The sequence below is a fragment of the Ochotona princeps genome, chromosome 15, assembly GCF_030435755.1.
Source record: "Ochotona princeps isolate mOchPri1 chromosome 15, mOchPri1.hap1, whole genome shotgun sequence".
Lineage (NCBI taxonomy): Eukaryota > Metazoa > Chordata > Mammalia > Lagomorpha > Ochotonidae > Ochotona > Ochotona princeps.
The window spans coordinates 23073559-23089992 of NC_080846.1; the positions used below are offsets into that span (position 1 = coordinate 23073559).

The 16434-nt window shown below is 40.5% G+C and overlaps 1 protein-coding gene across 12 annotated transcripts in view; it reads right to left on the reverse strand.

Moving 5' to 3' along the window:
* Nucleotides 1-16434, reverse strand: part of GRIP1 (glutamate receptor interacting protein 1) — a 606928-nt gene that overhangs the window by 63683 nt on the left and 526811 nt on the right. For 11 of the 12 annotated variants that reach the window (XM_036492323.2, XM_058673303.1, XM_058673300.1 and 8 more), the window contains 2 exons: nucleotides 9900-10086; nucleotides 9175-9320 (listed from right to left, as the gene is read on the reverse strand). In XM_036492323.2, coding sequence (XP_036348216.2) covers nucleotides 9175-9320; nucleotides 9900-10086 — 333 coding nt within the window. Of the gene's footprint in view, nucleotides 1-9174; nucleotides 9321-9899; nucleotides 10087-15690; nucleotides 15987-16434 lie in introns of those variants that run through there. The other variant, XM_058673308.1, reaches the window with a different exon arrangement.

The window sequence follows — 16434 nt, forward strand, 5'->3', positions numbered from 1 at the left end:
ATACAAGGGATTTTTTAAAAATTCATGGAAAATGCACATTATGAGAAAATTATACATAGATTTCAGTGTTTTCTGCCAAAATAAACATCTTTTAACATTTTAAAGTTGTATGTTATATCCATAGGACATTATGTACAATGTTTAGCAATAGTTGAGCTTGCTATTTTTTGCTTGTGATAAAGGCATCATGTACATCAAAAGTACAGATTCCAGAATTGTCCCAATTTATGACATTGGAGTATCTGAAGATGCAGCCTAGAAATCCACGTTTTAAGCCTCTTTTCCAGGAGATGTTTAGGGATACTGAAACACAAACAGTCTCAAAGCGTGTTACACTTTGCCCCAGCCACACTTTTCCAGGGTTTACTACTCAGCAATTACCGCTCTTGCCTGTTTCATCTGTTGCTGGACAGTAACTGGCACAATAGACTTCAGGAGAGATTTTAGCTTGAGAGGATAGTGGTTGCTTGGTGGTGGGAAGGAAAGGTACCTTTATTTTGTGAGCAGCTGAAAAGAGCATGAAAGAGGTAGAAGCAAGGATGGTTGATATTCATAGTATTTCACAATAGTGTGGTGCTGGCCAAGGCCATTCAGACTGGATGCTGACCAAATTTGTAATACATGGATCCAAGAAAGACTAATGGCATCAAGGGTAACCCTTTAGTTTGTGGATCCTGGGGAGTTCCAGGAGATTCCAGAGAGGACAGAGGACAACAGAACATGCTGTAGATGGGTTCAGACAATGGTTAACCAGTACAGAGGGAAGCTAACATTGTAGCAACAGTGAGGGAATCAGTGTGTACTGACTGAATCTCATCTGATTTTATTAGAATCTATTTGTGAAAGGAACCACCACATCTTCTTAAATATACTCATACAATTCCTGTAATCAGTTAAGAGTTAATGATAATGTTAAAATGGAAACATTCTCTGAAAAGATAATACCTATTTGTACTGGACTGAAATGATCATAATTTTTGAAGGTTTCAGAAAGATGTGAGTAGTAGTCTCAAGAGCAAAGGAAGTAATAGGGAAAGATTGTGCAATGATAAAGTACTTTAAAGTACTTTAGCTACTCAATTAACCTGACTCAAAAATGCCTCTCCCATTCAGTACCCAAAGAACTAACTACAGCAGCTGTGATATGGACAGAACTATTAGGGCTCAGGCACCAAGTCCAATACGTCAACCACACAGGTAACAGATTCTGGGTCTCTGCAGAGCAGAAGTAAAAGTTAGGATTGAGCTTATGCCTTTATTGTTCTTCCTTAAGTTGTTCTTGTCCTTTCTCATAAAGCATTCAGGCAGTAAACCTTTTATAAGACCAAGATCTGAATTTCCAACTGGGAAGGCTGGCCTTAGTGTTCAACATGACTGTCCCGGAAGTGGCAAGGTTTGGTAAGCACATCACAGTAGCCAGTGTATAAAGGGAATAAAGAACAAGTCTGTGGGAGGAGACAGCTAGAAGTCTTGGAAAGTCTACAGTTGGCCTTGAAAACTGACCTCTGATGCAAGCTCTCTTGGCAGTAAAATACAACTTTTTTGCTTCCCATAAACACCTATTCTCCACCTAAATTAGCAGGAGTATATTTCTCTTACTTGCCCTCAAAGATCTCTGATGAACATGTTGATTCAGTAAAGGAAATGAAATGGAAGAAAGCAGAAACTACTGAAAGAGCTGAGTGCACTGGAGGACAAGAGTTCACGGCACAGCAAGAATAAATAATTTGAATCTTTGGATAAAGCACATAATTGGTCCACACAGAAATGAGCAAGAAGCATCACTGTCCATGCAGATCATTTTGTGAATGTGTAACTGTTTTAGTGTTTTCTGTTTTAAGAAATGTTCTCTGTTAAGGGAATGGGAGCATACTGTATGCTTGTATGAGTACCTGTATCTAAATATCTAAGAGACATCTTGCCCATAAAGCTATGCTTATATAAGTATAGTCTCTGAATTACAAAGGCTGGAAAACACCAATCTATGGTAGTTACCATAGTAACATTTTGCTTTTATAACTTTTAATGCAAGGAAACTTGACTAAGATTAACGCTGTTAATGATACTGGGAGAGATGTTATCACTTCCAGGAAAACAGTAATGGATCGCTTTTGACTACATAATATTTGAAATATTCATAATGATAAACAAATATCAACAAATGAATCTTTTTGATCAAGCTGTGGCTTCATTTTAATCTTTAAATGTCAACATGATTTATTTTCCATTTGTTAGTATTTCACTGCATGATTATTTGGCTGTAAAAGCAAAGGTCCATTTAATTTGGGGTTTCATGAAGAAATGCTACTACAGGGGAAAAACATCCAATATTTGGAAAAACATCAGGTTTAGAGTAAGTCAACAGAATCTGAGAATAAATGATGTTTATTTTCTTAGACTCCCTTGAGATTATTATGCATACCCCTGGCTTTGCTTTATCTTGTTAATACCATAATTAAAAACACATTCGGGTAAACAAAGATTTCTTTCCTTCCAACAGATCTTCATTTCTGCCCAAAGCAATTACTGTTGGCAGAACAAGATAACCACCACATGATAATCCGTCAACTAGGACTCCCTTGTGGGGAAAAGTCAAGGCTTAACTCCCATCCACTCAGAAAGGCATGGGGGTTAGGGTGGATCCAATAATGACAGCAAACACCATCTCATAGGATTTTCACTGAGACTTCTGTCTCAGATAAAGTTGTGTTTTATCTAAAAATAATCTTCAGAGTTTAAAGTTGAAACTGCAAGTACAGATGGTACTTATTTTAGGTAGAAATAATAGTATTAAACAAAGGAAAATGTACATTGTGTATATCTTGTGATAACTTTATAAAACTAAGAGATTTTGGTAAAGAAATATTAAAATTAAGCATTTATTAACAAATAAAGTGATATAGTTAGGAGTACCTTTAACCCAAAATAATTTCCATTGAAGTTATTATGTATGTAGAGTAGTGCCTATTTAAACAAATAGGTTCAGCCAAAATTGTACTCACAGTCAGGCCTTTAAACATTTTCTGTGACTTCATATGTTTATAAAATAGAGATAGTCCCTGAGATCCAAGGATGTGAGGATGAATATCTGGTTATAAACATCTCAGAGGAAGAGTTTTGGAAAGGGATGGCTCACACTCAGGAGTCAGTGCAGAAGGGACAGCTCAAGAGATACCCCACTGACGTCTCAAATTCTTGACTGGCTGAAGATATTTTTTGATCCTAAATTTCCAACAGATTCCATTAGATAAGTAATGACTAACTAGAGTATTTTATTGAGGATTCTGATGTTATGTCTGGGTTGTTAGAGAGAATGCAGATAACAAATGGTGATGTCTGTCACCAGCAAAGGAGGAAGTAATAACAGATTGGAATCTATTTTTTCCTGTTCTACCGATTATTTCTATCTATTTGTTGCTTCCTGCAACAAGGGCAAAGGGAGGAATGTTGAACTGATTTTCCCCTGTGCCTTATTAAGTAAGCTGGGTATGGAATAGATATTGTTCCTATTTTTTAGGAGTCTAAATTTAATTAAAATACTCAATCAACAAAACATAAAATATACATGTAAATTAATATTCACTAAACAATGAGACAATTTCAAGGATACACATAAAATAGAACTGCATTTATAGCACAAGTAAATACACAGATACTGCCAGTGGAGCAGGCAAAACTGTGCTGGTCATTCCGATACCGGAATGTAGTGGGCAGGTGCTGCTCAGTGTCCAGCCGTGCGTATGACACTCACTTTCTGCAGCAAAGAATTCTAGGACAGCAGTGGATTGGAACTAATTATTTCAGGCCTGTAATGTTTTAACATCTGTTTGGAGAGGCAGTGTAAGCAACACGGAAATCCACAGACCCAGGATCTATAAGATCTTGGGTTTCCCTAACTGAGCCTCAGTTTCCCAGTTTCCACATTCATACCTAAATTCAGGCATTGCATTTATAAGGCTACTTTCATCAGGAATGCTCTGTGAGTTTAGTAAGAAGGTTGTGGGCACGCAAGTCAGCCTTTCCTGAAAACTACACCTTCACTACCATCGGACTGGAAAAGGAGGCTACCAAACATTAACTGGGACAATTGCATCCTTTTTGTTATGTATGGAACAACCATACACAACAAAAAGAGAACGTTTGTCTACATTCTTTTTTCTGGAGTGCTGGAGTGACACTCTGAGATTTAATTAGTGCATCCTTTGTTATTATTATACGAGAGGAACAGGTTTCTTGATTTTTTTGTTTGCTTATCTCTATGTTTTTGTTGTTATCAATTTCTACTTGCCATTTGTTAAAATTGTCATTGTGATAAACATGCAGAAAAAAATAAACACATAAAATAGTGCTCACTTCAACAGCATATATACTAAAAGTGAAACAATAAATATGTAAAAATTTAAAAAATCATCTACAGACCTTAGCTGTGGGCAACTGCCTAGGTTGCCTTGTGCTTAGGAAAGTGTTACACTTCTGGGAGAAAAGCAGCCAATAGCTCACTGGCATCTGGGCCTGGTTGATGCCAAATCTGTATGCCAGCATAATTGTTGCTGATGATTTTTTTTTTCTTTCCTTCTTTTATTATTATTTTTAAAAGATAAGTGGGGAAGGCAGGAGACTTGGGTCAAGACATTGTACCCCAGCCCAACTCCCAGGTTGGGGAGGTGGTGCAGATTGCCTAGGGAAGGGGTCTGGGGACATGTTGCAGTGGGAACAGCTAAGGGAATGATTGATTTCTGGGATCTTACACAGGCTGGGTCACTGCACTCATGAGCAGGTAAGGCAGCTGAGACACAGTGCACTATGGGGGGAAGCTGGAGGGCCTTGTTGTGTCAGTCCAAGGCACCCACCCATGTGTAAGACTTATGCTGGGCTAAACAGCATCATCTGCCACCCATTGGTGCTCATAAATGCTACAGCTGGAGGGCATGGCTGGCTGGGTTGGTCCACAGTACCTGCCCATGACTGCTGGAACACTGAGTGGGCCATGTCAGGCTGGGCCTCAGAACCCATGAGAACACAAGAGAACTGGATCTGGAGGCAGATTTTGTAGGGGCATTGCAGCTTGCCTCTTTGTTTAATGCAGCATCTGCTGGGCCATGGAATACACCTGATAGGAACCCACCTGACATTCATCGGGCCTGGGACTTAGAGAATGTTGGCCTGGGCCAGGCTGCAAGCCCCATGGCACGAATAGGGGCCAGGATTGAGGGCAGCCTATGCCAAACAGGACCACTGCCCCCACTGGTACACATGACATTCAGAGCTGGGAGCAGGCCTGGCAGAAAAACTACCCTAGCAGGCAAATAATCTAGTAGGCAACTCCCCTGCTAGGATGCAGCTTCTTCTGGGGAGCCTGGGAGCCAGGGCTGGGGGCAGCACTTTTCAGTGCTTGTGTAGGCTGGGTCTGGGAACAGGCTGTACTAGGCTAGGCCTTAGTACCTGCTGGCATGCATGAGAACCAAGACAGGTTTCGGGCAATGCCTAGATGGACTGGCCTGGGTTAGGCCGCAATACCTGCCAGCAAGAGCTAATACTATAGGTAGGCCATACCAGCCTGGGTCAAAGCACAAGCTAGCACATGCAGGATGCAGGGCTAGGAACTCTGCGTTCTCCGTGCGGTATGCAGTTCTCATTGATGAATGCAAGGGCTGGAGCTGTGGACTAGGCTGGACTAGGCTCCAGCTCCCATCACATATGTGTGGGCTTGGGTCTGGGGATGGGCAACTGGGCTGGGCTCCAGCACCTGCTCATCTTCACAAGAAACAGAATTGGTGTGGGAAAGGCCAGGCTGTTGTGGTACCCACTGGATCACACGAGAACCAGATCTGTGTATGGGTCAGGCTGAGTTAGGCTGTAGCACCCCTCAATGAGAGCAAGAATGGGTGTGGGCCAGCTGGGCTAGGCCACAGAACCCACTGGTCAGTGCCAGGACTAGGGCTTGCCATATTAGTTTGGGCAGCAGCAACTGATGGCACCTGTAGGATACAGGACTGGGAGATGGCCTGGTAGGGAAATGTGGGGAACTCCCCTTTTAGGCCATAGCTGCCACTGGGGAGCATGAGAGCCAGGGTTGTACCATGCTGAGCTTTAGCACCAGGTACATGTGTGACCTGGGTCTGGCGGCAGGCTGGGAAAGGCCAGTCTATAGCACACACTGGCATGAGTGAGAGCCAGGATAGAGTGCAGGCCAGGCTAGTTGGAATACCCACCAGTTCACATGAGGGCTGAGGGTTGGCCAGGTCGGGCTAGGCTGCTATACCCACTGACATGCCCAAACTCTTAATGGGTGCAGACCAGTCAAGCTAGACGATAGTACCAGCTGGCAAGTGCCAGGACATGATGTGAGTCATGTCAGATTGGACCACAGTAACCCCAGATAGGCACAAGATCTGAGGCTGGGAACATGGCTGGCAGGGGAACTGTGGGTATACCCCTGCTAAACTGTACCTATCACTGGTGAGCATAAAAATCAGGGCTGGGGGAGGGCCAAGCACGACAAGGTAGCGGCATGTGTTAGAATACATGAGGGCAACAGCACCCGTGGGTGTGCAGGAAAGCCAGATTGGATGTGGGCTAGGCTGGGTTAGCACATAGCAGAGATTGGCGCATGCAAAAACCTGGGCTGGGGCAGGCCTGGTAAAGGTTATTGGGAGTTTTCTCTACTAGAGCACGGCTAGTAGTCTGGTATGCATGAGGATCCGGCCTGTGGTAGACTGGCTGGGCACCTTTCAGGCAACACCCTACAAACACTGTGCCCCACATTGGGGTCGCTAGGGTGTCTTTAAAGTACCATTCCCCATTCCTATATGCTGATGTGGTTTGACAGCAAGGTGCATCCTCTCCCCCTCCTCATTTGGGGACACAGGAGTAAAAAAGTAACAAATACTGAAACATATGTCCCACCCACCTTCTTCCACACATGACCCTCCCCAACCTAATCAGAGGTTCATGTGGGTGTGTATTTCTCTCAACTATGTAAACAATGTTAAAAAAAATCACTCACAGACACAAATGGACCATTTTTGCACAAGCAAGCAGTACTGAGAGACCAAGAGCCACCAAGGAATGTGGGGATCACCTCACGTCCCTCAGTCCCTCAGCTGAGCCAACTTCAATTCAGTGATCCATTCATCCATTATTGTACCAAGTCCAAGCAGTTTCTTGTAATTCCAAGCACTACGTGGGGTGCAAATGGGCTGTTTGTGAACAACAGGTACAAAAAAGTTGACATCACACACTTTTCCACTGAAGAAAATAATCTAAGAGGCGCAAGAAGAGCCAGGAAGAGTTATAAACTGAGTCAGGAAGACAGAGAAACATGGAGGGTCGACAAGTCTTTTCAAGGCAAGCGGTACGTGAGGAAAGACCTGAATACAAGCAGCAGAACACCAGACTTCTCAGAAAGAGCCGTCCAGGAGGCAGCCGACACAGCTCTGCTAGGACCTCCTGACGACCTTGTGTGCGGCGTACCAGATATAGCTATTTCACATTTCCTCCTCACTCCAAGTCCTGTTATCCTAATACCCAATGAAAGTAACCTTTAAATATTTTCACTTAATTTTATCCTATCATTCTGAGAGATTTTACTGTGGGAGTGGTCCTTCCCTCACACTGAATTCTCAATCCCCAGAGATCCCTATGGTCATAACCCCCATTCCACTCAGGCAACTCACTTGACCTCTGAAACTTCCAACTGATGCTCTAACTTCAACCTGGCAGCCAGTAGCTCTGCTACCTCATTTCTCTCACTATACTCAGTTTTCTCAAGAACCACAGACTTTTGTAAACCCTCTAATTTATCTCAGTCTACTACACTGTTACTTTACTGAATTGTCTTCTCTCACCAATTGAAAGGCTTTAACGTTGTTGAAGAGTGGTTAGGATGCAGCTTTGTAAGCTAGCTTACTTAAACTAAAATTACAGTCCTACTAGTCACTGTGTGTGCCTCAATTCTCTGAGCACATCAAAACTATCACTTCTATAACTTTTATGAAATAAAACACAGTCCATAGCTTGAGCACCTGATAAATACTACTGTGATACTTTTTATAGTATTATAATGATCTGTCTTTTCTGTTTACCATTACTTGTATGTATTCAATGAAGTAACTGTTCCATCGTATGAAGGGTGTCCAAAATGTTCATGGAAATACATATTACAAAAACACTATGCTTGGACTTCACAATTATTGCATTAAAATAAATTATATCTTAATTCAGTCTTTCTACAAACTTCATGAAGTACTCTTGTAAATACTATGCAAATATTTGCATAATCTAGTTCTTGAGTCTAAAACCATATTTTTATTGATTGGGAGAGGTTCTTAAGTCTGTGGGGTCACATTTCACTCTAGGAAGACAACTTCCTTATTCCACATGCCTGTCAGCCACTGACTACAACTCCCTCCATGAGCAGACTTTAGCTGGGCTTCTCTGAGCCCTCTTGTTGATTGGGCTTTTTCTTGTCCTAGGCCTTGGCCCTGGGAGTTTTGATAAAATTCCTTCTGAGATTAGAATTTTCCTGCCCCTTGATATGTAATCCCTCTTACTAATTTTTTAATCTAATGATGTCCTGACCTCTCCAAATGCTATATAAAAATCCTCATCTGCCCTGGCTGTATCTAGGATTGAGTTCAGTCTCTCTCCCCTATAGAAGCAGTCTTGACCCCTACTGTAATAGTATTAAATAATGCCTTTCCATCATTTTTAAACAAATGTCTGGTGTAATTTCTCTTGAACATTAAAGGCCAAATACATGCCTACTGGGATTGTACAGACCCATCTAATGAATTTTCATTGCTCCTTATAGAACTTTCATTTTTTTTTTCTTTTTGCAATGAGAAGTGTCAGACTCCTCCTACCTCTGTGACTGAAGGATGTGGTTTCTCCAGCATATTAAGGGAAAGTTAGAAAAAATAAAGACTATCTGATGTTTTTAAACTCGCCTCTATAGTAGCTATTATTTATTTAATTTGTCACATTTGTTTTCAGTTGCTCTTGCGGTGACATTTTAATGAATAAAACAAAAACAATGCTCAAATCAAAATACACCCAAACCTCTTCAACAAAAACACGCTCAGTGTATTAAAAAAATTCCCTTTCCACCACATAACCAATATAATTCACACACATCCCACTCCAGCTGCCATGGACATAAAATTATTTTTATACCTGCGACATCAAACTCGATTTCCAGGGTGACCTTGCTGGTGATAGAAGAGTCTCGGAGGAGCTGATTGGCTTCCTCAAAGGTGCTGTCTTCAGTTGGAATTCCATTAATGGCCATCACTCTGTCTCCAATCTGTAGCACCCCACATCTAATTTAAAATCACATGTTAGAAGTTGCATGTAAATAATTTTCAAATTGAATTTGCCAAATTTGTCTTGTTTGATTCTTGAAAAATAGCATAACCATTTATTCTTGCTTATCAAATGCTGTGGACATCATTCTAGGTAAATGTCAACGTCTGTGATTTTGCTGATTTTCATGGTTAAAACTGTGAATAAGGGAATCCTAAATTATTCCATAAAAGTGATTAATGATTTATAACCATGCTCTTGTTACACAATGAGCTGAAACTATATATAAAGATAAATGTACATTCCTGTGTAACAGAGAAGTTATTAAAGCTTAAACTTCAGATTTTTCTCATGGATTTTCTTGTTAATTAAGATAGCCTCTAGTCCCGATAGAAAAAATTTTCTAGATAAAGGCATCTATGCTTATTATTCTCAAATTCAATCAAAACCATAAAATTGTATTGTCAGAACAGAGAGTTCATTATGTTGTGCATTTCCTGCATTGAGCACTGTTCCATAATTTATTGGCCATTCAAAGATAGCCAGTTCTAGAAACGCAGAACAGAAAAAAAAAGCTGCAATGAAAAATGTCTCACCTCTCTGCTGGGCTGTCAGCTTCGATGTAAGAAATCAGAGGTGGAGAAGAAAGAGTCTCTGTGGCAAACACACTGCCTTGCAGTTGGATCCCAAATCCTGTGACAGGATCTGCTGTCAGCACAACTTCTGTAGTTTCTGTGTGGACAACCTGGCCAGCCAGTCCCACTGTGCTAGAGGCTAAGGACACTGGAGGAAGCAGCATGAAAAACAATGACATGAGTTTGGAGCAAACACACATAATTCTAGCATTTCCATAATAGACAGTGTCTCCGAGCATAAACTACCTGGCAATGGTAGGAGGTTAAGTCTTGCTTTTGTAGTAAAAAGTGTAGCCAGGACTGAACAAAATTAAGCCCCCAATATTCATTATATTTAAATCAAAATAACAATGCAGCCATCTCTATCATCTCATTCTTCAAATCAGGAACAGTTGTGGGAATGCAGGAAAAAGATGGTCTTGGGGTCAAGGTATATAGGTTTAAACCCTGGCTTTGTCACCAGCACCAGATGGGGTTGCCTTGAGGGTAAGTCATTTAATTTGTTTACGTGTCTGTATATCATCTAGGAAAAAGAGGAATGGACTAGTTGAACTAGCCATCTGTGTTTGAAGACCACTAACTTTCTCCAAACTGAAACTTAGCTTTGAAGAAGAAATTAATTTACACCTAGCTTTAGGCACAGTGCAGCTGTGCTGATCCTTACCCACCCTCTTGCACTGGGTTGGCATGATGGAGTCATCTAAAGTCTGCATTCCTTTTACCCTAAATTTGGTCTCTTCCATTTTTTAATCTTTCCCCTTGGGTCTCCTACTTCCTCCACATCTCTTCTCCAGTACTTCTGTAAGGCTCTAGGCAGACATCTCTGTTTCCATCTATCCCTTTATGACAGGGCTGCTGGATTCCCCTCTCTCTCAGCGCTGGCTACTAAATCAGGCTACCTGTGCTCTCTGTACATGGGCTCTCTGCCTGCAGTGTCCTCCAGCACACTATCTCTTGCTTCCAAATGGGTCTTCTGTCCCCTCCTGCTTTAACTACAACCTGACAGCAGAAACTCAAAGCCATTTTCCCCCCATTTCCTCCAAATACATGGCAAGGAGGAAGAAAGGTTCATCACTTTCCCTCTTTCCTGCTGTCCTTTCAAACAGCACCTACTTAAATTTTTATTTTTTAAAAATTACATCTGCTTTACTTCACCTTCAAATCCATAATTTTGTACCTACAAATCCCTCTGATTTCCTTGGTAAATTCAAGATTTGCTTCTTAGTCTACCTCTGCTAAGCTATAGCTCCACTTTTTCATCAGTATCTTTGACATGACGGCAACGTTTTAACGTGCTGACTTTCTGGTTTTCTAGGAATCTCAATGGACTTATAAACAATTCTACCCCATCACAGCTTTCTTCCAGCAGAAACCGAGCTGGACAACAGCTTGCTTCAGAAAGGAAAGATCTCCAAAATCTCAATACTTTAAGTCCCTAAAAAAGACCTCATTTTGCAATCCCTTAATTATGACTTATAGTCCCATTTCCTATTACTTGTCTCCTAATGATTTTCAAAAAATATTTTTAGCAATAAACTTTTTTCCTTCAAAAAGAAGTATCTAATGTTTTTTTTCTTTTTACAGATAAAAACAGAGGTATTGTAACTGGAGTGGAAATGGGACATCACACTGGCCTCCCCTTGGCCTCCCATGGGATTCCTGGGGCTGCAGTTGGTAAGCTGTAGCCTTTACTATTATCATTTCTCCACACATTCCACCTGAGATTTTAGTAACCATTTCAATGACATATCTATTAGTAACCCGAGATTTTTAAACCTCAAAAGATATGGAATACTTTAATATTTGATGCTGTTTGGTAATGTGCTGTACAAAGTTACCATCAATTCACATTTATCTCTATTTAGCCCTGGAATCCTTTTGTAGACCAATATTTTGCCATCATATTTGATTCCTTACAGCATTTGTCTCAAACATTTTAATCCATCAAACCTTCATTTCAAGATTGAAAAAAGTCCAATGATTTATAAGAGTTCTTTGAACAAAAATTATTCTCAATTTCAACTGCTCTACAACATCAACTGCTCTTTCCTTCCTTTTCTTTTTTACCCTTATTTTTCAAGGGTAACTGCTTCTTTTAGTGTTTTTCATAGCACCCCTTTGTATCTCTTCAGTAATTTTTTGTGCCACAAAAACCTCTATTGTTGCTTTTCAAACTTTTCTATTCACTCCACTGGTTTTCTGACCTCTGTCTAGAGAGTCGTATGGATTCTTAAATGCTTTGAAATTTGTGTCCTCTATCATTCTTTGCTAAAAGTGCTTTCATCAATGACTTTCTGGTTGCTGTGAATAATATCCTCAATCCCTGTAACCTTCCCTGTAGCAGCTGACCACCCATTTCTTTCTGAAATTGCTCTCTAGGTTTCTATGAAGCTTTGCTTGTTTTTTAGTCTCTTTTGGTTCCTCTACCTTAATCTGCACTCACAATGAAAGTCATCCATGCCAGTCTACTCTACTCCCATACTTTCCCTCATTCTCTTCCAAAATACTCAGTGATGTGACCTTTACACAAACGACAGTGTCTGGAAAATTTATGGAAAACATGTATTAGAAAAGCAATGTACAAACTTTAAAGTTTTAGATTGCTGTGGCATTGTGGCATGCCAGATAAAGCCTATTCCTACGACACTGGGTATTCCACATAGGTGCAGGTTTGAGTCCTGGCTGCGCCACTTCTGATCTACCGCCCCTATCACTGAACCTGGGAAAAGCAGTGGGAGATGGCTCAAATGCTTGGGTTTCTGCATCCATATTGGAGACCTGGAAGAAGTTCCTGATCTAGTCCTGGCCATTGTGATCATCTGTGAAAGAGCAGATGGAAAACTGTCTCTCCCTCCAACTCTACCTTTAAGATAAATACAATAAATCTTACTTTTTGCATTAAGTAGACGTATCTTATAACATCATTTTTCTTAGAAACATTTTGAAAACTCCCTCCCTGGATTTTCTTAAGCCTATTCTTCTAGTTTCTCTCCAATTCCTCAATTGACAGATATAGTAGCCAGAAACACATTTCATCAACTTTCTGAAGTCAACATTTTCAGCTTGAAACATTTTCCTTTTCATTGCCTCTCTATGATCTCTTAATGAAACCATCCCGTTTACAAGTTGTCCAGGCTTGAAATCTGAGAGACGCCTCAGACTTAAAACTCCTTGTGGTCTCAAATTCAACCAGCTGCTAAGGTTTCTCAGGATGACCATTGAAACATACCTTCCATAAATCCTCTTCTCCCTTCCTGCTTTCCTTAATTATGTTTCCATTATTTTTTGCCCAATTTTTTTCAGCATGCAGAATTTCTGATCCATGGCCAGTCTTATGTGTGTCTGTGTGTAACTGTCAGATCAGTCCTTCTTTCAAGATAAGACTTCAACATAGGATGTCATAATTGCTACTAGAAACTGCTTTTTAACCTCTATCCAGTGTTACTGCATTTTGTCTTATGCCAATAGCCTCCACTATGTCACATGCCAGGGTAGCTTTTCTAATTTGCAAAGCTCATCCCCCTTTAGAATCTTCTAGTGGTTTTCTATTTTCTACAGAACAAACTTTTTGACACACAGAAGATACTTAACTAGTTCATCATGCATCCATCCAGTCTCATGTTCCTATATGTCATGACCCTTCCCCTGCTTGCACAACAAGGTATCTTTGTCCATACTGCTTCATCTACTCCTGTAGTACTTCCCTTGGATTTTCCAATATCCTTTTGCCAACATTCAGGTGAAATTATGTGCTCATATTTCTAAAATAACTACATTTATAACACATACTTCTATTTCAGCATTTGTTGGGTTTTTACCTGCTTGCTTCTCTATTTGACTCTGAGTGCTCCATAGCTAACATAAGGAACTGGAAGTGGTTCTCCTGGACCCAAGCTCTTCTACTATGATACATCAGTGTAGCTGACAGGGCAGGGGAGGGAAAAGCAGTGAGTCACTATCACCATCCTGTGTTGGATGGATTAAGGTTATAGGAGCCCAAAAAAAGGGTAAATGGGAACACAACTTCTAGTACTAAACTTTTCACAGTGGTAACCTACATTTGCTAGGTCTGTGCTACAAATGGAGTATCATATCTAATTCAGGCTACATTTTTTTAGGGTGGTTTGGTTAGTGACTTCATTTTGATTGCTTTTGAGATCATACTTTTTGCTACCAGTGGCACAAAACCACCAGCAGTTGCTATTTTCCATCAGGGCGATTTGGAGAGTTGTATTCCTTCCGTGTTATTACACTCAGCAGATAGGATTATAATGTTAGTGGTTCATCTCTTTGGCAAGCTACACCCACTCTAGACAAAACTTCGGCTTTCCACAGCATTACTTTACCTCTAATGAATCATTCTATAGATTCACACTGATATTTTTTCCCTTTGGAGGTTTCATATATGAATGGACTTTTGAACTACTTAATTGAAGTTAAAAACTGTCTTTGAACCATCAAGTCAGCTCCATATCCGTTTGTTAAGAAAGAACCAAAGAGATCCAAGTCAATTTGCTACTAACAGGTGGGGTGAGATTATACATAATAAAGATCTCCAAAAAGAAGAAGAGTTGCTATAACTGCTAGAATAGAGAGTTGAAGAATTTCATTTTCTTGGAGATTTTGTAGATAGAAATAAATGCGAATTCACTATAGGCATTATCAAACTTATATGCTCTACCTGGAGGCAAGTTTAGGTGAAAGAAAGTACCAGAAAACTAAATTTATATTTAATAAACTTATGCAGCATGCATTGACTTTTATAGTTATATAAACTTATTACTTATATAATAAGTACAGAATTATTTTAAATAATAAAGGATTTTACATTATCTCTGAAAGTAGTCTGAAACATTGAAGCAATAACATTTTACTTGAAATTGTGTTTAATACTTACAAACATTAAAGCCTTAAAAACTATTTCCACATATATAAAAAGATAAGCCCTAGATTTAAAGATGATGAGTCAAAAGCAAAACCAACATTACTTAGAACTGAAAAGATTAGCTCAATCACCCTGTTTAGTGAATGTGATCAACCAGCAACAGAAAACAATGATGATTTATGAATTATTATCCTGCTGTTTTAAATCTGCATAGATTTTCTCTGCAACAGAGGATACTCCTGCAAGTTCTATAGGTGACAAGACTATGAGCTGCTGGCTCTAGCTTGTTGGGGGCCTATTTTCAGTCAAGCTGAGATCCACAGTGATTACATTGCTAACACCCTATTTCTGAATCTCGCTAACTGCTGGGTGTTGAGGTCGTGTTTGGGATTTGCATCTGCTCTGCCTATTTCCATTCATGCTTGGAGGGTTCTGTTCAGGCAGGTTGCAATGAATGACTGTGGTTTTGTTCATTCTTGTCTTTCACACCATAAGGCAGAGAAGGGATAGGGCTTGGGTGGGGCGGGGGGGGGGTGCAAAGGTAGTTATTTGGCTGTACAGGTTGAAAATTCTGCCAAACCTTTACTTAATTTAGAAGGCTGACAGGTTTATTCTCAGATATGAGGAATATTTAAAAAGTGTAATGAACAAAGGGCCTCAGAGAGATACTAACGTTTCTATAATTTGATCCTGCAATTTGTGACCTCACAAACATATTCTATATTACAGTATATCTGCTATGGACTCAACATATTATACATCATGTAGCTCATCACAGGGGGCAGATAGAGGGTCCAACAGCTCCCCGTGGTAAATAAAGAGTGTCCCCTTTGCTGGCTGCTCACATAGCCACTTGTAAAAGCTTACCATTAATTGTCTTTATCTTCTGTTCTTTTCTCAGGGGTCTACGGAAGGGACTGCATGAGTTGTAAGGTTTTTTCATTTTCTTCCTCTCAACCCTTTTCAACGTCACTCTTCCCAGTAGTAATTGACAATGACAAAACAAGGAGAAACCGTTCTGGGAATGTGCTGATAGCTACTCTGCTGTAATTTAGGGTCATTGGACACAAGCCAGGGCTTTCCTGTGGCTCTGTGCAGCAGGAAGCAAAAAAGAGGAGATTTAGCCAAACCCACTACCCAGTCAGGCTGCCATTCTGGAAGGAGCCCTGGCCTGTGTATCAGAAAAGGGGCTCCCTGGGCCATGGGGGGAAGGCCAAGAAGACTCCAGAAAAGGGGGTGGCAGGCTCTCTCTATGACACGGCTCTGTAGTCCTCCCAGGCTTTGTGATGCTCCCTAAGGCTAGGGCAGGGCATGCTTATCCCTCTTGTGAAACAAACTGGGCACCTTCCTATTTCAACCCTTAGAACATGTTGTTACAGTTTTTTTACTCTCTTCTGTCCTTCCTTGGTTCTGAAAACATGTGGCTTACTTTTCATTGCTAGCTTTGGCCTCCACTCATCACCAATACAGCAACAAGACTTTTTATTGTGTTTGAGACTTTTGCCGTGATTCACCACCCACACAAATGCCTGGTTGCTATAGAAACTGAAGAGTTAGAAAAGGGGCAGTAAATGGTACACAGAATAAAGACATAAATAAAGTGGCAGAAAT